Source organism: Mesitornis unicolor, unplaced genomic scaffold (genome assembly GCF_000695765.1).
Source record: "Mesitornis unicolor isolate BGI_N332 unplaced genomic scaffold, ASM69576v1 scaffold8058, whole genome shotgun sequence".
Taxonomy (NCBI): domain Eukaryota; kingdom Metazoa; phylum Chordata; class Aves; order Mesitornithiformes; family Mesitornithidae; genus Mesitornis; species Mesitornis unicolor.
In genome coordinates this window covers 2,578-26,241 of record NW_010203801.1, presented here as the reverse complement: position 1 = coordinate 26,241, position 23,664 = coordinate 2,578, and the positions used below count along the sequence as shown (strand labels likewise).

The window sequence follows — 23,664 nt, the reverse complement described above, 5'->3', positions numbered from 1 at the left end:
GCTCTTCCCTTAGTATATTATTTCAGCCTCCTCATGTTGTTTCTTCACAGCAGGAGTTTTCCATGCAGCAAAATTACTATGGATAACATATGTGTATACACTTGCAGGGGTCATTCACCACTGTAAATTGTTTATATGATATACAGCACAGTATTCATAAAGGAGAGAACCAAATGTGTTTGAATTTATACATTTTTCTCTGGGGTTATACAAAACTCTTTCCATATTTCTGATAGTCTAAAAACTTTCCCCAGCATACTGGCTCTCACAAATACTGCATGCAGGAAGTGTTTTGAATCTACGGTGATAATTTAAATAAGTGAGAATGAAATTTGGCTAGGATAATCTTGCTAATGTATTGATCTTGGCCCTACTTTTGACTGCCCTTCAGCAAAAAGCTCCTGTGATACACACACTGCTTTTGCTGTGTATTGAAATTGAGCACTGGTGTTAATAGAGGAGTCAGACCATGGTGCGCAGTTTCTTGGATTTGCCTGGGAAATATTTCCTTCATGTGAAGCCTCATGCAAGAGTGAAAGAAGGTGAAAAGGTTCATCTTATCATTAAAAAAAAAAAAAGTAGTGTTATTAAAAAAGGTACTGTTATTCACTGAGGGACCAGCAGAGAAGACAGGAATTCCTTACCACACAGATTCCAGATCCATCTAGGCATCTGTTTGCATTACCATTACAGTTGCAAGGAGAGCATTTTCCTGAGCTGGCACGATAAAATCCTTCTTGGCATCCCTGCAATGAAAAAAAAAAAAGTATTTCCTATGCATATGCATTCAGAGAGTTAGGTTTGGCTGAGAGGCGGGGGAAAGCAAGAATTACAACCACCAGGTCTCCCCAGAGCACACTGCACAACCCCATCACAGCAGACCACACACGTGCTGTTGAACTCGAGTCTGTTCTTTCACTCTCTGCCCTGGTGCTTGCTTTTTTCTGCCTTACAGTATTTATCCTGCCTGTGTCCTGCCCCTGGCCAGCAGTGGGTGCTTGCCTGCGGGTGAGGAGCTGGCAGCTTCTTCCTGCATTTTGTACTAGAAGATGAGTTAACTAGAAATTATGATCCTTATTTAGTAAAGAAGGTTTATTTATAGGAAATAAATAGCATTTACTTAAAAAAAGAAAAGATTTAGGAAGCCTACTAAAAGCAGTCTTTGTACTGGCTTTGATGAGCTTTGGATGAAGAGCCTAGAGGAGACAAACACATCTAGAAAGATCAGCACCCTTCTGAATGAAAGCCATCTGGCTGCTGTGAGAGGCTACCAAAGTTGGGCTGTCTGTCTGTCTGTGAGGCTGGCAAGAAGAACTACAGTTCTTCAATTATTCTTCATGTGACAATATATAAGTGGGAGGAGATTGCATGAAAGATAAAATTTTCCTGTTATTTCTTAGATGTGTGGCTGTGCCTGCTGTACATTTAGTACTTTTGACAGCTTACCAAAGCTTACTAAAATTAATCAGAAGATTGTAAATATCTAAATCACCTTCTTTTAAATACTAATTAGAGCAATAAAATAAGGAATCAGACACACAAACAAAGCTATTAAGATGCCCCTCTAAGACTGGAAAATATAAAGAAAATGAAGGAGGATAGCTTTCATTTGGCATGTTATGTGTAAATTCCTGTTCTCCGCTGAGGAACTTCTACCTCATTAAGCAAAGCTGGTGAGACCTGCACAGGTTGACGTCAGGAGCAATCTCTGTTACTCAGGGAGCACCTGCTCACCCTGTGTGGTCTCACTGTGTCACATATATTATGTTAGATCCATGCCGACTCATGAATTTTTGGATCCTAAATCTCTTACACTTGTCTAACTCTTTTAAGTAGTTGCAGAGCTGATGTGAAGGCTCTAGTAAGTAATTTAGATCTCTGGAAATTATATACCACATTTACAAACACTATACTGTGGCTGTCAGAGCCTGAGATATGCCAAGCTCTCCTGGAATAATTTTTGTGGCTGCCTGTACAACATTTTGTGTATTCTGTGGCTCTTGAGGTCACTTCCTCTTGCAAAAAGTGGGAAAAGTGGGAGGTTCAAGTGAATTAGAAGGCTATAATCTTACATGACTTCTTCTTATATTGTACTGATCTAATTAGAATTTGATTTCCTTTGTCTGTCCCTCTTCCTCGTTTTCCTGGGTTGCCCTGAAATAAAAGATTTTTAGGTTTTTTTTTCTGCACTGGCCTACCCATTGCTTCTTATGCCCACTGTAAACTATGACATGAACAGCAGGTCTACAATATTGAATGCAGCACCGCACAGTGATACCTCCTCTAGCTGCAAAAACTAGCCTATGAATAGTATTGCTAACTATCCATGCTGGTGGCTGTGGCTAATTAACCCTGGCACAGTGCTATGGCCGTATTGCTTCTGGGACCTGAACTTGTACATCTGCATGGTGCTGTAGTTGTAGCTGTGGAGCACTGGCTAGCAAGAGCCAGCAATCCTGAGATCCAGCTGCATGTTAGCTTCCATTCTCAAAACTGGAGAGATACTTCTATCCAGCCAGCTAAGCTGCTTCTTCAGAAAATAATGTATCTTTCGAGATGACTAACAATGAGCTTTAAAAATGAGGTTTGCAGATGAATCATTAATCCAGTTTTATCCCAGAGAGCTCCGAGAAGCTGAGATGAACATAAATGGAAAACTCAGTTGCCTTCACCATTCTTACACACAATATTTTATCTGGTTTGCTTTGGAAACACTTTCTTATATAATAGCTCCTAGGAGGAAAAGCCTTCATACCATAGCCACTTTGGGACAGCAGAAATACTATCTATTTGTACTGCTTGTTTCTTTCAGTTGTTTAGTCTTAACACAGAGCTGAAGGACTGACTCCCACCAGACTAAAGGTTTCAGCTGAATGATTACGCCACACACTGTGGAAGGGAGACAGCTACTTTCTAAATTGGAAACAGATTCTTATCCCAGTGTCTGTCTTGGCAATATTTCTCTCCAGCCATACAGATCTAAGGCATGTTATATTCTCTGATGGCCCTCAACTTGTGAGTGGTCCTAGCTGGTCCATTAGTGTTTGCCCAAAAGCTTTCTTGGTTTTGCAGGTCTAAGCAAAATAATTTTTAACTTGCAATGGTGAAGCTGTACAATGGAAATGTATGTGTGTGTGCAAAGGTGCCTATGCAAATCCTTCAGTCAGCCATAAAGATCATCACCTTATACTTTAACTGAGGGTATGCCTGCATTGCAGCCATGAGTGACCACTAGCCCAGCAGTAGCAAGTTAGGTGCCATTCAGTGCAATGTCACCGCTTCCAGCTGTAGGGGCAGGGTTGCACAGTCTTTGCTGAAGTCTGCTGGGAACCAGTTTACCCCCTGTTCTTAGCAGACATACTTCTCAGTTCCTCAAGACATCTGCCTCAGTTTTGGGTGTCTCTGCTATTCCCGCTGTCAAAGACCCTCTTGAAAATGAGATGCAGGGTCCTAAGTCACCTGGGTATTTTCTGGCAAAATTTTTTTCCCAACTTTATTCAATTCATCACAGAAACTTAGAAGCTGCTGATGCTCACTATTTTGATACAGTTTTTTAAGCCATGGCTTGCATCAATTTAAATCAGAAATGAGATATTGACAATCAATGCTATGAGGGAAGTGGGAATGAGGGGAAAATGGGATCCAGATTGTTTCCTTTGGATTCAGAAGTCTTCTCAGGCATACTCTATTATTCTGATGTATTTTTGTTGCTCCTTGCCCTACTAGTGATAATGGAGTGATCGGTTAGTTGTGCCAGGGCGTGAGCCAGAATCTTATTTATAAAAAGAAGTGTCAGAGTGTTGAGCTAATTGAGGGATTCAAATGGCTGAATGTTCTGGGAGCACAAAATAATTGCACACAAATCACAAACAGGTCTGGAGCAAAATGGAGATCCCTTCCTGAAAAATTGTTATGTAGGCAATTGAGTGAGGAACATTTCCGTCCACTCTCTATTTCTGAATGGTGAAGACAATTAGTAGGCCAACATGCTAGGTCTGCACTAGCAATTATGTCTTCACAATTATTAGAATTTTTTTTTTGCCCAAGGGACAGTGTTTGTTTCTGTTCAAGCTGAAAAGTCCAATCTAATGTGGATCTTGCTGAGCTCTTGAAATCCTTTACATCCATGGTGCATTTATTTCCTCCCCCTTTGTATCTGGATTTAATTACTACATTTCTTATAAACAAGAGCCAGCTGCAGCGCTGAAAGCACTGTGGAACCTGTAGTCATATTCGGTTTCTTCAGACCCTTCTGCTGGCATGGGACTGAAGGTGGAAGACAATCCACATACACAGGGTATGAGTTTGCTCCCATAAGCAGTTTCACTGATTTCATTGCAGCTGCTCCAAATCTGTGCCTGTGTAACTGAGGGTAGAATCAGGTCCCTGTTCCTACCCTGCAGCCAGCGACCAGCAGTTGTGTGGCCATGACAGAGTAGGTTTGTTTGCTGGAACCCTGCCTCTTCTGGCTTGCCTTTCCCAAAAGAAGAGTGCAGTGCTGGTAACACACACAGAGTGTTCTCTGTGGTTACATCTGCACCAGTCAACTGAGGAATGGCAAGTCACTGTCTTATGATCATCCATGTTCATCATGATAATCCATCATCATCCATGTCCATCAGCCAGTGTCAGGCACTGGCTTATGATCATCCATGCTGACTGACAGTTTATTTTCTGCCTTGATTTTTGCTCTTTCACAGACTGTGCTTTTCCTGAAAACATCCAGGTACAGCTTAAAACATGGCATCTGTTAGGATGTGTTCCCACAAGGCAGTCTGTATGGGACTGCTCTTTTCTGGGCAAACATGGAGAAAGCTTCAGCACATGGACATGGTCTGTGTGATGCTACTTGACTAGGAGGTCCCCACACTGCTTTATTCAGTAATTCAGATGTAGCCTTTGACTCTTTCATCTAACAGTAAGAAAACATGGCATATTTCTTTAGTTAGAATTGAAACTTGTGACTTTCCTGTGAATTTATAAAAGCACAAAGCGACTCTTTCTTCCACAATAAAAAGCTCCCTTGGATCCACACCAGTGTTTGTTATTTCCAGAGTTTTCTCTTGAGTGCTGGGGTACACGAAGGAATGTGGATTTGGGGTTAAATGGTTATAAATGGTTATATTCCTTATACTCATGCCTACCAGTCTTGGACCAGGAATCTCATTACATTTGATCCAAAACAAACCCAGAATAAAAAGACCGTGCTTGCCTCCAGGACCATTGTAAGAGGAGAGATGGCTGCTGCATGTGGGGAACTGAATCTGAAGGACAGCACTCAAGGTAGCAGTCACAGCACATCAGCCGCCAAGCCACTGCTAAGCTGTGTCAGCCGAAACGTGGTTGTAGCTGGTGAGCAGTGTTATGCTCTTTGCTGCTCTGCATAGAGTCAAAACGTGTGCTTCCTTCCAAGTCTGAGAAAGATCCTCAGTGGACTGCATGGGTATTTAGACATGAAGGCAAAGATCAAACACTATGGTATTACTTAGTAAATTCTCACTTCAAAGGTCTGTTCAGGATAGCACAAGTGAGTGCAGCCTGGCCACAGCTGAATCCTGTAACTCCTGGGCTTGTGATGAGATGAAAATTAACTTAATTAACTTAATATCCAAAATCTATCTGCAAAAATACAAAGAAGTTCTATCCTGCGTCATAAGCATCTGTACTTTGTGTAGAAGGTGGATTTTTGATGTCAAGAGGAAAAAGTGCACATTTTTTTTTAGTTTCTGGTAGCTTCCACACATAACTTATTCATATGCCAACAGGATTGATAAATGACTGCAGCATAATTTATGGTATGTTACCCAAGCCCTTATCATGCTCTTTTAGCCTTCACTGGAAGAGAATTAAATTAATTCTTGTTATCTGCCATCTGGTGATGGTCAATATGGCTTTGTAAAGGGCGAGTGTCAGAAGGAAGGAGCCAGGCTCTTCTCTGTGATGTCCAATGATAGGAAAAGGGGAAATGAGAGCAAGCTGGAGCATAGGAGGTTCAACCTGAACATGAGGAAAAACTTTGTTACTGTGAGGGTCACAGAGCACTGGACCAGGCTGCTGAGAGAGGTTGTGGAGTCTCCTTCTCTGGAGACATTCAAAACCTGCCTGGACGCGTTCTTGTGCAACCTACTCTAGGTGATCCTGCTCTGGCAGGGGTTTGGACTGGATGATCTTTCGAGGTCCCTTCCAACTCCTAATATTCTGTGATTCTGTGATACATAGATAATTACCTCTTGCTAAGCTGGCATACCACAGCTTGTTCACCTGTTTATCTTGATGGTGTAGCAAGTTCACTGGGCATATAGTTTCATTTTGAAAAGATTTTTGTGCATTTGACTTTTCATTTTTTTCTGCAATCTGACCTGTTCTGTAAAGGTGGTAAAAATATTGTCAAAAGACATAGACTTGAGCGAGAGTCTTAGTCTGAGAACTGTGAAGTCTATCTCTCAGTTGAAACTTCTGTGGACAACTGTGACACATATTATGAATAATTTGCATAATAATATTTTTCACTTGACATAGATTGATCAACAGTTTCAGAACTGTGGGACCCTCAGAAGTCCCCACTGTCTCTTACAGAGTGAAAGAAAAGGAGAAAAAAAGAATGTAAACTCTACTTGAACATTATCAAGTTTCACCTCTGAGCCCAGGGAAAAGAAAAGAGAAAGATGTTGCTCCTCTGATATAAAAGGCATCATAGATCAGACATAGATACTTGTCAAAGTAGGACACATGAGTAAATAAGGCCAAGTTTCTAGTCCATTGATGAAAACAATCAGACAAACTGAGTGGAGCAATGTTCCTTCTTGACAGCTTCACCTCAAGGCGTAATGTTTTTCTGGAAGTTACGGTTTTGCGAAACAGAAGTTTAGGACTTAACATAATACTAAATCCCTGAAACTCTCCCATATTTTGCTATGCAAGAGTTAGTGAATAATCTAATTATCCTCCATCCACTTAAAAATCCATGTGTCTAAAAAAGAGACCAATCTCCTGGAAGTGCATGGCATTGCCATGGAAACAACAGCCCTCTGCTCCCTGGAGATGTTTCCAAACCTAGCTCAAACATGCTTGCTTTTGTTTATTTTTTTTAAGAGCAGTATTTGGAATTGGCAGCCACAGTTCTGAGGCCTTTTTGAAGATTGTTTGCTTAAGCCAACTTGAGATAAATAGCCTTCTGCCCTTCCTAAAAAAAAAGATGTTTTCCTATGTGAATATCTCCCATACTTTCATTTATGTAATTATTTATTAGAAATAAGAACATTTGACAAAAAAGTCTGAGAAATCATTCCTTTACTGTACATTTTATGTGCTTCCAATGTCTCTGGTTTCCTCAGAATAGATAGAACTCTTTTCTGAAGAGATTCCTGGTGTTTGTCACCTACAATAAGGTCTTTACGTTCAGATATGCTCAATCTCCAGCCAAGTGCTCACAGAAAGCATGCCAAATTTTCAGCATTCAGCAAGTCCCACCTGATACGTCTATGTCAGCCATGAAGACAGTCCTAGGCTGAAACCCAGAGGACCTCCATGCCCCAGGTGCAGTGCTGTGCAAACACACCTGTGGCTGTGCTAGTGCAGGGGCATTCTGGCCAGCAGCCCCCACAGCTGGGCAGTGGGAGTGTGTCTGTAGGAAGCCCAAACCACAGCAGGCTGGGAGTTATCAACATGGAGACATCCACATGGGAAGAAGCCAGCTAGACACTTTCTGTATGGTTTAATTCCTTCTGTACTAAAATGTGTCTAAAGTAGGTCAGCTGTGCCTGTTGCTCTCTACTGACTGTGAAGAGGGGCTCAGAGGGCTAGCTGGTGTATAGGTGCCTGTACAGCATACAAAGCCTGAGGAGAAGAAATCTATTGCACATATCAGGTGTGCTGTGCTGTGTGGAACTGTCCATGTTGCAGCTGCTATGATCTGTCCAAACCACTGGACACCCTGTGCCTTTGGAGAAGTGCAAAGGATTCTGACAGTCTGTCCCACCAGTCGGTATCTTCAGGTAGAGAAAGTGAATGCATCTAAAGGAAACCTTGGTGTCTGCAGTCCCAAGCGATTCTCTTTCTACATTTGAGTTGGGTTGGTTCCAGTTCAGAGCATGATCATAGGATATTTCCCTTTGTCTCCTCTGATATTTAGAAGTCACTCTCCAAGGGAGCTGTATTATATCACCCTACACTGGTGCCACCTTTCCCACTGAATACTTATGCATACAAAAATCTGGAAACAATCTATTCAGCCCATCTCTGAGATACGTTTTTCTTCTTTGGGCGAGAGAAAGTATATATATATGCTCGTACCTTTAGTAAAGCTATAATTCTTAGGAAGAGTTTTAAAATACTGCTGGACATTTACAATTGGAAAATGATTTTATTGCTGCTAGTAGCTCAGTCCTGCTTCAACTTTTTAGCTTTGAACAACATATAACATATTTAGGGAAGAAATGTGTAGGAAATTATTATTAAGATTTTGTACTGTCATCCAAAATACTTGATGCTCACTGCAAACAGTGACTCTAGCTCTAACACATGTTAGTATCCCGTTTTACAGAACAAAACTGATCCTGCCATCATGTTAGTGCTGTCGTGTTCTTTCCTGGCTCCAGCTGCAATTAAACACTGCAGATACAGCTGGGAAGAAGAACTGTGATGCTATGAGCGACTTTGACAATCTGCAGAGCTGCTCACTTGAGTAAAAATCCCTGAATAACTACGCAGCTTAGATCTAGCATAGAAAGGAGCACGGCCCCATTCTAAGGACAGCTTCTGGTCCCCTTCAAAAGATACACATTTTGCTTTGCCAAACTTGGGTGTAAATAAACAAAGTGAGTGACTCCATGGACATCCTAGCTTAAAACCACTCTGGGTAGGCACAAATTATATGGGTTATCATGCTTGGAAAGCATTAACTAGAAAGCAATCTTTTGTACCTCGGTCAGATATTTGAGACTGCTTCTGGTGTTTCATTCAGTAAGAAAGTACTGAGGGCACCAACATGACTTCTACACCTGCTTTTCAGCTCAGGATGTAATTGACTTCCAGTATGTTTAAACATGGACTTTTAAAATCCAGACTGCCAGTTCTAGACTGATGGACATTTGACCATTTCTTGCTCCCTGGGAGCAAAGCAACAGACGTTTCAAATTCCTTCAGGTCAAAGATGTGTTTTTCATAAGTACAGACACGAAGATTTAGTTCTTCTTCAGTCTGCTGGGAAACTTTATGCAAACAAAAAGAGCTGCAATAGCACTGTGCCCCACTGTCCTGACCTTCCTGCCCTTGGTGACCTGCAGGACAATCCTCTTTCCATAGTTGCGAAAACATAAAATCCAGCAAAAGTACAGTACATACTGTGTGCAACTGCAGCTCGGTGCCAGCTCATGCTACTGGTGAGCAGTGCACTCAGGAGCTCTGGGCTCTTTGCCCTCTTACACAGCCACCATGCACTTTATTGACTACGGAAAAGGTGCTTAACTGCTGGAGGTTACATTTGGGCTCGAGTGTTCAGCATGTATAGCATTTGGGAGTACCTTGTGACTGCAAGGGATCTCAAAAGTGTGCGTGTACATGAGGATGGACAAGGGTTAAATAGGGGGAAATTATATGGCTATGTTCGCTCTGCAGGACCCTGGTGATGACTCAGCCATGCTGGTTGCTTACCTCAAACTGAGTGGACTCACATGTTTACTAGAAAACCTATGAACAGCACTTACTGTGTAGGGTCAGCAGACAGGAAAACCTGCATGCATTTCTCCCTTTTCTGAATGCATAGGCAACTGCACTGGGCCTATTAGAGACTGAGTTTACCAGACTGATAGGGAGTTTATTAATTAATGCTCTGGTTTGAATGGTCTACATGGACATGCCTTTAAGTTATGGAGATGGAGCCCTACTTCTAGCAGGTGACAAACTGACAAAAACTTTTATCCCCATCTCACTTCTCATTCAGTCAATGTTCTATTCATCCAGGAAGCGTGAAGGAATTTGATGGCAGCTCCAGTATTGTCTTAATTGTCATTCATATAGCTGCAGCTTTTTACAATCATAACTGTATAATTGCAGATCATTTGCTTATCAATTTCTGCTGGCTCTCGTGTCTCCAAGATTTGGATAGATTTGAATTTACCAAAAGTGAAAGAATAATTGCGTAGATAGAGATTTGTTTGGTTACAATTTCCTCAAAAGCATAGTGAGTACTTGTAGCAATGAGGGGTTTGCTGCAGATAGCATGTTTCAGTAGGTCCGTTTATATATAGTGAGGCATTGATTAAATCCATGGCTCCTCAGTTTATATTTATAGCACACATTCACTCTAGTTTTTATTTATAGGTTACCTTTTAGTCTTGTCTATATTATATGTCTCTCTTGTTGGCAACGAAGCTTGAATGTCATTTAAACAGTCTTACAGTAAATGCAAACCAGATGAGATGGTTGTTCATTGGCTCTTCTTGGGGGAGGCCTCTGTACTACTCTTGGGCTGCTTCTATTAATGGAGCATCTGAACATTACACTGATGGGTTATGGATCTCCACCTGCCACCATTGGCTCCCACAGCTTTTCTGCTGTTGCCTTGTTCTCTACTCATGCTCATGTCCTCCCTGTCCTGCTTTCCATTTGTCCTCCTACTCCTCTTCTCCACTTTGCCTTTCCCTGCACCTGGTTCTAGTCACTCACGCACTTCATGACATACCCTTCACCTCTAATCTACTAACAACAGTAGTTTCATTATCTTGTGTGAAAGTAACTAATCTCACTGAACAGATGAGAAATTCATCACCTTATTTCTGTGTGTGAGCTCTTCTGTCCCTAACTACATTCATAAGGTTATTGGGACTCAAGAAGACACATTCTTCTGCTCATCTTTTGTGTGACCATGAACATAACTCTTTCACTCAGTTTCTCTATCTGTAAAATGGAAAAATGGCCATAGTCTCACAAAATCACAAAATGGTTGAGGTTGGAAGGGACCTCTGAAGGTCATCTGGTCCTATCCCTCTGCTCAAGCAGGGCCACCTAGAACTGGTTGTGTGGGATAGTGTCCAGATGTACCCAGTGTATACCAGCGCAGTGACACAAGTCAACAACTTCACGTTTTTTAAGAGAAATAGTCAGAAGCACCAGGAGTAATGAAAATCTCCACATGGGCAGACATTTCTGGTAGTCATGATTTGCTCATTTCAGATGCCTGCATTGAATATAAAGAGTGAATATAAAAAACTTCCAGCCTTTTTAATCCAGTGCTGAAAGAATATTTTTTTTGGCTCTCAGTTAAACAGCCATGCTTTAAAGCCATTTGCATATTTACACAGCACTGCTTGGCACTGTGCCATCTTTCCCATTTTTTTCCTCCATCCTTTCTGAGACCACATTCTTGTATTTGAGGACAACTTTTATGAGTGACCTACAAGGATTTGCTGCCAAAGAACACCAGATATATGAAAAGGATTAGTCAAAGAGAGTAGGGAGAAAGAGAAAGAATTACATTTCAGTGTTAAAATTTCACATGAAAAGTTGACACTAAATTTGTAGGAGAGCATTTAAGATATTTAAGGTAAATCTGTTTTCTTCAATTCATATGAGAAAGAAGATATGAATATGGAAAAATCTATTTGATGTAGAAGTTTTGTTAAAATATCTTTCAGTACATTTGTTTTTGTTAAATACAATTATTAAATCATTTTCCTCTTCTTGAAGAAACAATGAAGAGCTAGAGCTCTTACTGAAGGTACAAATAACATTAGTTCTGCTGATAACTTCCCCTTTTAACCTGCTCTGTTAATTTCTCTTAGTTTCTACGTGCATATTCCTAGATCAGGTCTTGGCTACTGAGGACCTTGCTGAGTTCTTCCAACCACTATATTAAACTATGACTAAATTTAAAAATAAAATGCCCCAGTGATGCCCTTTCTAAGACCTGTTATATTTTACTCTAGCTCAGGTTATCATTTGAAGAAATAAATGGATTTAGAATTCCTAGACCTTTAGTAATAGCAAATTCAAGACTATCTTAGTATTTGCACCTATAAATCCCTGTGAAGTGATATTTCAGAGGGATCTTTGTCTTTCTCTGGAGAATGAGACTCTCAGAAGTTAGTAAAGGAGTTAGTTAGTTAGTTGGCCAGATATGCTCTACCATCAAAGTAATCATAGAGATGGACAGAACTCCTACTCTACACCATGAGCTACTCCATAACATGCAGACAAAAGCAGATATCTGCTCTGCAATTTTATTTATTCTCCATTGTTTTTTGTTAAATTTATCTGAGCGTTGAAGCCTCACAAACCTAGAGAACTAAAAACAAATAAGATTGCTCACCAGTTTCCCCTTAGGCTCCTAAGCTCTATTTATAATTTCTGTAAGCCTTCATTACCTCTGGTCTACAGTATCAAATTCTTCAGAACTAGAAAGGTCACATTCTAACTGTTATTACTGGAGAACTGAATTCAGTGTGTGACATCATAGCTAGACAGTTAATTACCCCATTTAATAGGACACTACAGCTGTTAGAGAACTGTCTGCATGCAAAAAGCCACTCTATTGTATTTACCATTTCAAGGGCAGAAATCTCATGCAAATTAGTAATTTGCAATTTCAAATTCATTTTTAAAATTGTAAACATTTCTGAGAGCAACACATTTTTTAACTTAGTCTCCAAATCAATATTCATGTTAGCTTTATTATAAGCACCTGGGTGTAGTACATTAAATTCCTGTACTGGTCTCTTAAATTTCTGATACTATTAACTGTGAAATATTTATTACTTTCAGTGCTCCACTGATGTTGTAAATTAGGAATTAACCAGAAATTGGTGAAGTTTTGGGCACAATGTTGGTAATCTTTTTTTATCCACTTATCTTGACAGGTATTTCAGTTCTAATTACATTTAATGAGATTACAAACTGAAGCAATTATGTCTATTACACCATAACAAGCTTTCTGTTTTGTTATTCATCTTCCAAATGTAAAAGCAAATTCTTTCTTGCTGAAATAATAATTCAGCGAAAACCCTCAATATTGTTGCATATTCTTATTTTTTAAATTAAATTCTGAGTTGAGATAGGTTCAATTACAATTAAAGCCTCACTAGGTGCATTTGCCTTAGATCTGGGTAAATTAATAGAATAATGGGTTTTTCTGGGTAAGTGATATGAAATGCTCATTAAATCTGCAGCGGTGTATTTCTGTGAAGTTCAGTAGTTTGAATTTTCAAGCATAAAAAAATAAATAAAGCAGCAACACTGGTTTTGAATCTGTAATCTTTTTTAGTAAATGAACTGTTCAATGAGTGATGAAAGAAACGAAGCTTTATTTTCTCTTGCTATTGTCCTTTCTGTCATCCCCTGAGCATGGATCTCAATATTGTCCCTTTTTGTCAGCATCCCCAGTGATGCTCCCACCTGAGAGCACAGGGCTGTGGCTGGTCTGGAGCCATGCACACTGTGTCTGCCCAGTCTGCAGCTGCTAAAGAATATGTCTGGCGACTCAATTTAGTCTGGTTTTCCAACTGTTTCCCAGCTGTGTTAACAACCTCACACTGTAAGATCTCAATCTCAATTATGTATACAGAAGGGTTGAGCTCTCCTCAGAATTCACTGAAAAAATTGTGATTGCCTTAAGCAAGACAGAACAAGGCCCTAACTTAGTAACAGCCTAATTTGAAAACTTCATTTGCTGACTTACCCCTGACAATTGGGAATATTTGTATATCATCTGAGGAGTTATCAACTCATCAGCTTCCAAAACAGAAGTTTATTTCTGATTATAATAAAGCACAGATTATGATGCTGATGGAAACCATCTTCCCAAAGTTTTAGACAAAAAGCTCAGAGCTTGCTAAAACTAGAACTAGCAAGGCTGAAACTACTTGCTCCAATTCTAGGTAAAATCGTGCTGATGGGAAGATACAGAAGAAAATATATCTCTATTCCTCCCTCTTGCATAGTAGAGCTAGCAGTCGGAGAGAGAGTGAATATGGTAATTGCACGTAGATAATTCCTAAACCATTAAGCAAAGCAGACCATAGACAACAGGGAAAAAATGACAAGGAACCCCCTCCTCAGCCCACTGTCACTCTATATTCTTGTTCCTTGCATGAACTTTTGCATGCCTCCCTTGTGACAGTGACACAGTAACGGTGACTCCTGCAAAAACCAGCTGAAAGCCAGATGGATTTATGCAAAGCAACAACGTTATCTATTACCTTGACTAAGTAATTGTATTTAATTTTTTAAAATTTCCTGTGTTGAAAATGTTTCCAGACTGTTACCCTTTCCCCAGTCCGAGTGGAAAACAAAATGCCATTCAGCAACAGAGATGGGGTTGGATCCAACATAAACATTTCCCAGCTAGGCATTCTCCATAGAAGCACACAGTCATTTTTTCCATATACAGTGGGAAAGACAAAGCCTCTGCTTAAAAGGCATTCTTTTCCAAAAAGGGGAGGGCTAAAATGTTTTAGCTGTCTGTAAACTGGCTAAGGATTAGAGATTAATACCAGTCTCTGCTCTAATGTACTTATTACTACAGCTACCAAGTAAAAAAACTTACTCTTACACATGCTAACTGTTGGAAATAGAAAATCTGCAGTTGGAAAGGTAGCTATTTGATTTTCCTCTTCCAAACAAAATGCCAGGTTCATTCAAGGATGACGATTTACAGGAAAAAGGCTAAATCTGCATTGTTTCCTTATTAACCACCCTCCACCCAGTCTCCACAAAACATTCACATGAGATGGGGGTTCTGAGTCATACTTTCTGCTCTTGAGTCCCCCAGATAAGTGAGACATAATCAGTTGACAAACTGCAGCACTGCCTGAGAGATTTCCAGATGGATACAAAAATTTTCAAGGATTGGAAAAGTGGCCTTTAAAGCAGGTATGACTGTGCTCATGGGACACTGTTAAAAAGGAGAGGGTAAATCTGAAGCTTCCTTTGACTTCTCTTTTTCAGTGATTTCCCCCCCCCCCTTGATTTCCTGGTTTGATTTTGCAGCTCTTCGAAATGTTGGAATCACAGCAGAGACATGCAGTTATCTGTGTGACCAATAGCCATGGCAGCAATTTTAAAGCCTGTTAGCATGAAACACAAGCCACGGTGTGAAAAACTTGAAAGATAAAGAGAGAGCTTTCAATCATCTCTCCTTCCCAAGGGTGGCCCAATTGTGGCTGAAATAGGCAGCTGCTTGAGACGACCCATGGGAAGGTGTCATATTTTTGGGCTGTTCTCAGAAATAGGATTTCCCCCTTGATGGTGCTGGTGCTTGTAAATGTGAGGGAAGGAAGTGAGAAAGCTCAACATAGTTAGATTTGTACTACAAGCCTTACATCCAGCTTGGAGGTGGGCAGAGATTGTTCTCTGAAGGAAGAGAGGAAAAGTGAGGGCTAAAGAGAAGGAATAACTTGCCCTGATCTCTCACTGCCTCGATCCATGGCTTGTTTCATCACAGGCATGGTCTGATATTGAAGAACTTAGTTTCCTGCTGGCTTAAAGTAGGGGAAGAATACATGCATCAAGAGAAGAAAAAAAACCAAAACAATCTCTTTCCTCATCCTTCACAAAAATCCCTCACTCAAACACCTGTTTCCAACTGACTTAAAAGTAGTTAGCTGGTGCTTTAGAGACTCTATTGAGCCTCTGCAGACAATCCTCACCATTGATGGGAAGCAGGGAGGCACAGAAAACCACAAACCTGCCAAAAGCTGAGTGTGGCACACAAATCCCTTCTGACCTTACACCATGTCTAGACCTTCAACATCTGCTCACCTTCCCCTGGATCCATGCCAGGTACTGGTGCTCTGGAGACCTTGCTGACCATCAATGAGCCAGGCTGTGTTAGCTTTTCTGGGGCACCTTGCTATGTAGGATTTTATTGGGGTAGAAAAGGCTGTGCTGTGTTTTGCCTTGCCAGCTCTTTATTTTTTAATTATTTTTTTTTTTTATGCTGGAGCAAATTGTCTCCGGAAACATGCTTTCTTCCACAGAGTGCTTTCAAGGAAGGGTCCCTGGAGCCAGGAGTGGGGAGCACAGCATAAGGGCGTCATGAAGAGCAAGTTCTCTGTGGCCCTCCATGGGCTATCATCCAGGCTTAGAACTGGAAAACAACAGTGGGAAACCCTAGAACATATTGGCCTTGCATTAGCCTTGGCAGAAAAGAAGTCTGGAAGTCTGCTTATCTCTTGCTGCCCAGAAGGGCTTTCATACAAAATTAACAGGATGCGATGGCAACAGGGTACCGTACAGCCCAGAAATTATTCAGTATAGATGCTGGTTCCATGTGCTTTTTCTTCCACCTGACACCATCGATGAAAGGCTGAATGAGTTCATTTTTATTCATTTTTCTTGGGAAGACAGAGTCAAACAATGATTCAGAGCCTCACAGTTTTAGCTAAAATGGCTATTTTTACAGATCGTAGTGGAAATTGTCCATGCAGATAGATTCTTTTTATTCACTAATTAGTAAATTATGTTTCAAATTGACATTCAAGTGTGCCAGTTCTTCCCATATTCCCTGGCTCCCATATGTCATGACTTAAAAAATAGTATTTTAGTTCTTCTTACAGTCTCGTAAACTTGGAATAGTAATTTCTAAAATATTTTTCACAAGCCTCTATTATTCTTTGGCTCATACTAGGTATCTTGGTAACTCTTGAGTGCTGGGGTTTTAGCACTGTTTCTTGCTGGTTTGTCTTAAAAGAAAAAGAAAAGGTGTTCTAATATTTCTGAAGTATTTATTACAAAAACAAACACAGTATCTAAAGAAATGCACAATATGACAAAGCCAGATCGTATTTACTGCATTTCAGTCAATCTCTGTTTGCATTGACAAATACACATTGTATGGATCCTGACTGACAGTTAGGAATATCTCTTTGAGATCATTCAATGGCAAAGAATTAGATTTCAAAAACTGTGGAGCTATAACAGCTTTTTATACAGTACTATTCAGCAATTGTTGAATCTTGCATTAGGATGCATAACCCAAACATCCCCAGCTCATGGTGGTGTCTGAAAATGAACTGGGATGAAATCCAAATGCTCAAGAGGACCAATTAAAATATAAAAACCAAGAGTGTCTATATTTTGGTGTTTGATATCTAAGTTCAGAAGCAAATTGTAAATTATCAGTGGCTGGTTATATATACTAGGAAACCAGACCTATTTAACACAGCTCTTGAACACTAGGAGCTCTAATTGTTATCAGTTTAAATCAGGACAAGTTCTCCTTCAGAAACCAATTCTTTTATTGCTTCTCATGCCCCCTGGAAAAACTGGACTTTTAATTCCTTCCTTGCTTCCCATGTCATGAATAAGAGTGGGCATGAAATGCCTTTTATTGGTTTTCACAGCCCTGAATAAGCTTGAGGGCACTTTGCTGGTACTTGCCCAAAACTCTGTGGGAACTCACTGCAGTGGAGTTTAAATTGCATTGTTCTGGTGGGTGCTTTATGCACCTTCTTGAAATGGAGAACATTTCCCACTATCCATCTGCTCCGTCCTGTGCGTCCATTTCCTACAGCTTCCTATGATTTAAAAGGTTTGAGGTCTAGTGGCTCCACTCCAAGCAGCTGATTTTCATTAAAACTTTGATGAGAAACTTAAGCTGGAATCACAAACATCTGCAATAAAACTTCCTCCCCACTAATAGACATTTCTCAGAACATAACCTTGTTGTACCAGAAAAAAACAGCAGCTAGAAATCCAAATTGCCCATTATGGGAGTTAACTTAACATTATCTCGAGGGTCTGAAATGAATTCATTTAAAGATCTGCTTTTTTTTTTAAAAAGGTAGATGCAGTTCCCATTAGCTTAAAAGAATATAAAGGTTTCTGTGAAGCTAAAACCCTTTTTGGCTCACACCTCAGGATTAGGTCTTCTGCTGCTTCTTTTAGTGCTAGTTTGTTTTGAACAGATTAATGCCACAAGTAAGGATCAAACTGTGGTTTCTCTAAACAGTCTGCAAGACTTTCTGTTCCAACCTTTACAGGGAAAGGGTAGAGGCAGTTTGGTGCTAGTTTGAGTCTTTGTTAACAAGTGGCTGAGACTTATGATTGCTCTCTTTTTGTATATTTAATGTGAGCCATTTTAGAGAGGCGAGTTTGTCACAAGTCTTGTGCTAATTGCTTTAGTGAACCAGAAAGAAAACAACTCAAATACTGTTTCTTTCTCTTGAAAATTTAGATAATCAGCTGCTGGTCAAGTCAGGTGAGAAAAAGTGGTTGTTAAACATGTCATTTTAACATGTAAGCTCCAACAGATAACTTCTGCCTCTTACTTTCTCTTACAGTAAATGACTAATTTTGACTTGACTCTGATAATTGTTTCCTTTAAAGGACTTCGTTTGCCTCTCTGCCTTTCCCCTGAGCCAAAACCGCTGATGCTGGAAGCAGTTATCATCTTCCATCCATCCAACAATATCATGCCTTCCTTCACCCCGGGAATTGGCTTGCTGCCCTGTCCCAACTACTTAGGTTTTTTGTCTTTACTCTTAAGGCTTTTGATTATCTCATTCTAGCTCTAATTTTTTCATCTCCTTTGTCTTCTTCCTGGTTTAGTTTGTTTTCTTTCTCACTATTTGCTTCACTTCTTCTTTCCATAGAGGACATCTGAAATGGTATTTTCTTGCTTGGCAAGTGTCTCCACAGAATGTGTATCTTCCCTTTCTTCCACTAATCCTTCACATGCTCATCTCCTGTAATGGTGTGTTTTTGATATTTTCTTGACCTCACATAGTCATTTACATCAGAATGAAATGAGCCTTTTTTCTGGATATCACTTCACATTCATTTTAGATTAAAATGAATGACTGCACAATGTGAATCACAGGGAATCATTAGCCATACTTTCTAGTATTTGAAGTCTTGTACCATTGTTTATTCTCACCTTAGACTCTGTAAGGAACTGTCTTCCTACTGAGGAACAAAATCTACACCTATATAATTAAAAACATCATATCAGTGGGATTTACAAACATAAATGCTGACAGTGGCAGGCTTCAGACACATATAGTAATGTATGACCCACCTCTTATTTTAAAGGCGTGTGTTTGATAGTAGGTTATAACTGTTCTCAGAAGTTACTTCTGGTTTTCAATTTTAACTCTGTGCCTCACCAAAACTGGAAGTGTTTCACCACCTCCTTTCCTTCTGCTGTGTCCAAGCTAATGAGTGGAACCCCGAACCAAAGATTTCTGATGTGTGCCACTTGCTTGTTTGCTTTCATTTGATATTTTTCTGTCAGTTTTAAATCCCTTGCTGCCATCTCTGATGAGCTGGGTCCAGGGCTTCCTGCTCACTCTCCTTCTGCTTCTCACTTTCTCCCCATACACATCAGGGTTCAGCACTGTAACATCTCCCAGGCATCCACTTACTGTGTTTGTGAACCAAGGAACCTAAACATCTTAAATAGCACACAAGCAACAAAGTACTTGACAGAGTGTTTCACATATTGATCTGCCTTTTGATAGACAATCCAGCACAACTAGATACATTTTCCAGTGTTTAATTACCTTTAAAATTAAAAGTTGTAACTAACTTGTAGTCTGAACTGGGTGACCCTCAGTTTCTATTTGTTGCATATGATTAGACCTTCATTTCTTATTATTAAATTTTTTGTTGTCTGTGTATGTGCTTACACAGTGAGTTCAAAGTTTTTTCCTAACACTCTTATCCTTCTCATGAAACTTCTTCTGAATAATTTTTTAATCAATTTATAAGCATTTTTCTTGAAACAGGCAGAGAGCTAGATACATTATTTCATGATGGTCACTACCAGTGCTCATTATGCAGGTAACATGACATTTCACTGGGTGGAATCTAGTTCAGTTAATTTAAACATCTACATTTTGTGCCCCGGCCTTTAGCTGATTAATAAAACTGACCTGAAGTGAATACCTAATATAGTTCTTATAGAGGAAGAGGCTCCTTTGAGGGCCTCCACAGAAAACCACTAGGAATTAGAGGTTTTAAAAACCTAGTGTCTCCATTACTGCATGGGGAATTTGGGTTTATGCTTGAAGACGGTGCCTGATTCATATTGAAAACATTTAGGCACAGCTTGTGTGCCTAAATTAGGTGCACTGGATCACATCTTGATTAACAGCTAGTGCACCAAGTTACTAGGTATTGCCTAAGGTCCAACTCAGATCCATGGTCCACTCTGTGGGTGTGTGGGTACAGCATGTTAGCATAGCATGGAAAATGTAGTTAGTCCCCTTCTCTCTGCCATCAAGAAGATTTCATTCAAATCCAAGGCACAGAAAATCTCCACAATAATGTTTAATTTGAATTTTTGAACCACTTCTCCCAGTTCTTCTGAGTTTAGGGTTGCCAAACATTGAAAATGAAGAGAAGTGGAAAACTGAGAAATACTCACTAATATGTGTTTACATGAATTGGGGTCTCCTGTTTTTCTACAGGTTCATAATACCAAGCTCTTACCAAGATTTAAGAACATCCCACCAGTCTCAGACCTTGCAGATTCCTGAACTTGTGTAGAGCAGAATCAGAAAAACACCGTCCAGCACCTGCCCCACACACTGAAACACCATTTCTGCCCTCATCTGTGCTCTGGCTTTACAGCGGTGTGTTTTGCGTCATGGCTCACTGGCACCACAGTCCACCAGAAAACATCATTCGGGGCCCTGTAACTCTTCCTGGCAGATCTGCCCCCTTTGTATAACTTGGCACTATTCAACGTGACTAACGGGCTCTGTCTGCTCGGTTTCTGTCTGCTGGGAAGAGCAGTAGGCCTGAGTCAATATTTAGACGAAGGAGCTGAATCAAACCACACTGTGTAAGGGAGTTTACTCTGTGGTTCACTGTGAGCAGTGGGTTAAGAACTTGGGCTTCCAAAGAGGCTAATTCAAACCTGCTGGGATAAACCCTGTTCCCGGGGCTGAGGGAGGGGAGGTGGGTTGTGGGAGGGGGAAAAGTTCCTTGCTTAGGTGGGAGACTACCACACCATCTCTCTCTCTAGCCCCTACATCAACCTCCAGGCTTAAAGCTTGTTCCCCTGGTCCCTTTACCAAGTGCTTACATGAATCAATGGGTAAGCAGGTTCTCACTGTTACAGAGCCATCAGCCCTATCCAAAAAAAGCATCCTACTGGGACTCCTTGGAAACTGCCATGGAGGTGGGCCCTGAGATGCAGTAGTAAGGTCATTCTGTAGCTAGCAAAAAGTTCTGAAATTCTGGCTCCTTCCTCATGAAACCATAGCATCCTACATCCTTGGTGTGATGATAGTAGGCAGCCTCATGCATTCGCAACATGGGATTCAGAGTCTAAATGCTGCCATTGCAGGGGCTGAAGTAAATGTCTGGAGCAAACACCAGTTAGTGAGTCTATTAGTTTGGAATGTACAAATGAAACTTCAGGGAGGATTGAAATGGGTGAAGGAGACTAAAGTGTTATTCCTCTGCAATGACCAATATGTATCACAGCACTTACCTAAGGTAAAGTCAATATTTTGAACAACAACAGTATATTGAAGTAAAGCAATGTGCAGACTGTCTTTAGGGAAACTATACTACACAATCATATAGAGAAAGGCTAATAATCCCTTGTGCCCATTATCCTGTGAAATCAGCTACAAAACCCATCTGGCTCTTAAATCAGGCATTTCATTGAGGGACTTTCCATGTAGTAAGCAACAGGTGGCAACGCAGCTTCCTGGGGCTGATCCCAGGCCAGGGGAGAGGAGCCGTGCATCCCACATCATGGAGCCCGTCCAAGCCTGGGATGGCTCCTGGGAGCCCCTACGCTGAGCAGAGCAGGGTTTAGCCTCCAGTTTTCTCACACAGGTCATGTTTCGCACCATGTCCCTGGCAGTATGGGCAGCCATTTCCCAAGGCTGCCCCAGAGGCTTGGAGCCACTGCAGTGGTGGGGCAAGCTCTGCCCAGCCCCATAGTAACCCTGGCTGTCTGAAGGGCTTGTGCACTTATTTACATGGCTGTTTATTCTGGCAATTGGAATGCAGGGGGAAAATTAGCCTTGGGATATCAGAGACTGCAATCTTGATATTGTCATAGTGACACGGCTGTGCTAATCTCACCTCATTTTTGGATGTCATGCTAGAAGAACTTTTTTTTTTCCATGACCTTATGTAACTCAATTTGCCTCCTACTTTGCATCTCCCACGCATGAGACATTACTGCCCCCCTCTCTCAGTGTATGCTGGAGTAATTTATTGTTTTCTCAAGCTGTATTTTTGACTAGTCCTTTCCCAATGCAGCCTTGCTAGAATAAGGAGTATCAACCAATACCAAAATGCAGGGGTTGCAGGAAAATTTTCCACTGTCAAATTGCTTCTCAGATCTCTCTAATTTCATTTGTCACTAATCCCAACCGTACACTTTTTGAAAGTCTTAAAATCTCTGCAGGTGTTTTCTCTGCAGGCAGTTTCCTACATGCGTTTGATTTATTCTCCCTGCACTCATCACTAAAAGGAACTTCAGATTGTGGCATTCAGAGACAAAAGCATGAACTTCCACAGTACACTGTTTGCCACCAAATTTTTTTCTCGATGTTTAGGTGAATTACAATTCCAAGAACTACAACAAGGCAAGTAGAAAAGTGTTGTGACAATTAACCCTTGTAAAATAGCTCTGTTTGGACAGGCCTGTTTAGTTAAGTTGGCAGGAAAGTCAGACGTGCTAAGCCAGCCTCACTGCAAAGTACAGCAGCTGTCTGCTCACAGCAGGCAGGACATGTGTACATTTTGAAGTCTGAACTGTATCTCGCCAGTACTGAAATGCAACGTCTCAGACCCCCCACAAAAAAAAGGAGAAAATCCTCTGGTATCGCTTTAAGGATCGAATGATTAAGCTAACGTTAACCAGATGAGAGCTTCAGGACAGACAGATGAAAGCAGAAAAGTGCAGACACCAGAGAGAGAAGGAAGTTACTGTACCTCAGCAAAAGGCACCCAAATTCCAGTAGCTACTGCCTGCTGCTGCCCTCTGATAACAGTGGCTTCTTGCGCGCTGACCGCTGAGCTACCTTCAATGTCAAACAGAAAGACGCCTCCCTCACTCGAGGCTGTGCTGGAGGAGAAGCATCTCAAAAAGAATAATACAGGAGAAACAAGGGGCCAGGCGGAGATCAAAGCCATTTCCTCCCCTTACATCCAGCAGTGGTCTTCTAGCGTCTCAGTAATTGTTTACCCTCTTCTGCAATCAGCCTCCCTTGACTTAGTGGTGCCTCAGTTATTTTAACTTTCTTTCAGCATTCAGTTTCCAGATGTGGCACTTCAAGGCAGTCTAACCAGATCCTTATTTAAAAAAAAAAAAAAAATAAGGGAAGAAAAGAGCTTTTGCTGCCTCCTTCGTTCACTCTCTGTGCCTGTGGCTCCTCTTTTTCCCCAGAGGCTCCAGCTCAATAACATACAGATGGGCAGTGCTTAAGTAGAGAGTGTCAAACAGAGACTGTATTCCAGGAAAACACCGCTGGCTCCCCAGCCACCTTATCTCCCCCTGTCAGGATACAGACTGACGCTCTGCTCAGTGCTCTGGCTTCCTTCACATGTTCACATCATTCCCTTTTTTACCTTTTGCGTCCAGACCCTCCCACTCAAACTTTGCTGTTCAGAAAGTGAGGTCACCCTTTCCTCTCCCCCAACGCCACCCCCCTGACAAGTTCATCCAACCGCTCCACACAAAGCATTGGCTGTCATGAC

General features: G+C 41.0%; 1 protein-coding gene across 1 annotated transcript in view; it reads right to left on the bottom strand.

The window, feature by feature from the left end:
- Nucleotides 1–23,226, bottom strand: part of LOC104545665 (laminin subunit alpha-4-like) — a gene marked incomplete at its 3' end in the record, with an annotated part of 57,067 nt that extends 33,841 nt beyond the window's left edge. The window contains exons 1-2 of the mRNA XM_010190855.1: nt 22,900–23,226; nt 645–746 (exon numbers count right to left, since the gene is read on the bottom strand). Coding sequence (XP_010189157.1) covers nt 645–746; nt 22,900–23,100 — 303 coding nt within the window. The remainder of the gene's footprint in view (nt 1–644; nt 747–22,899) is intronic.
- Nucleotides 23,227–23,664: the final 438 nt, after the last annotated feature.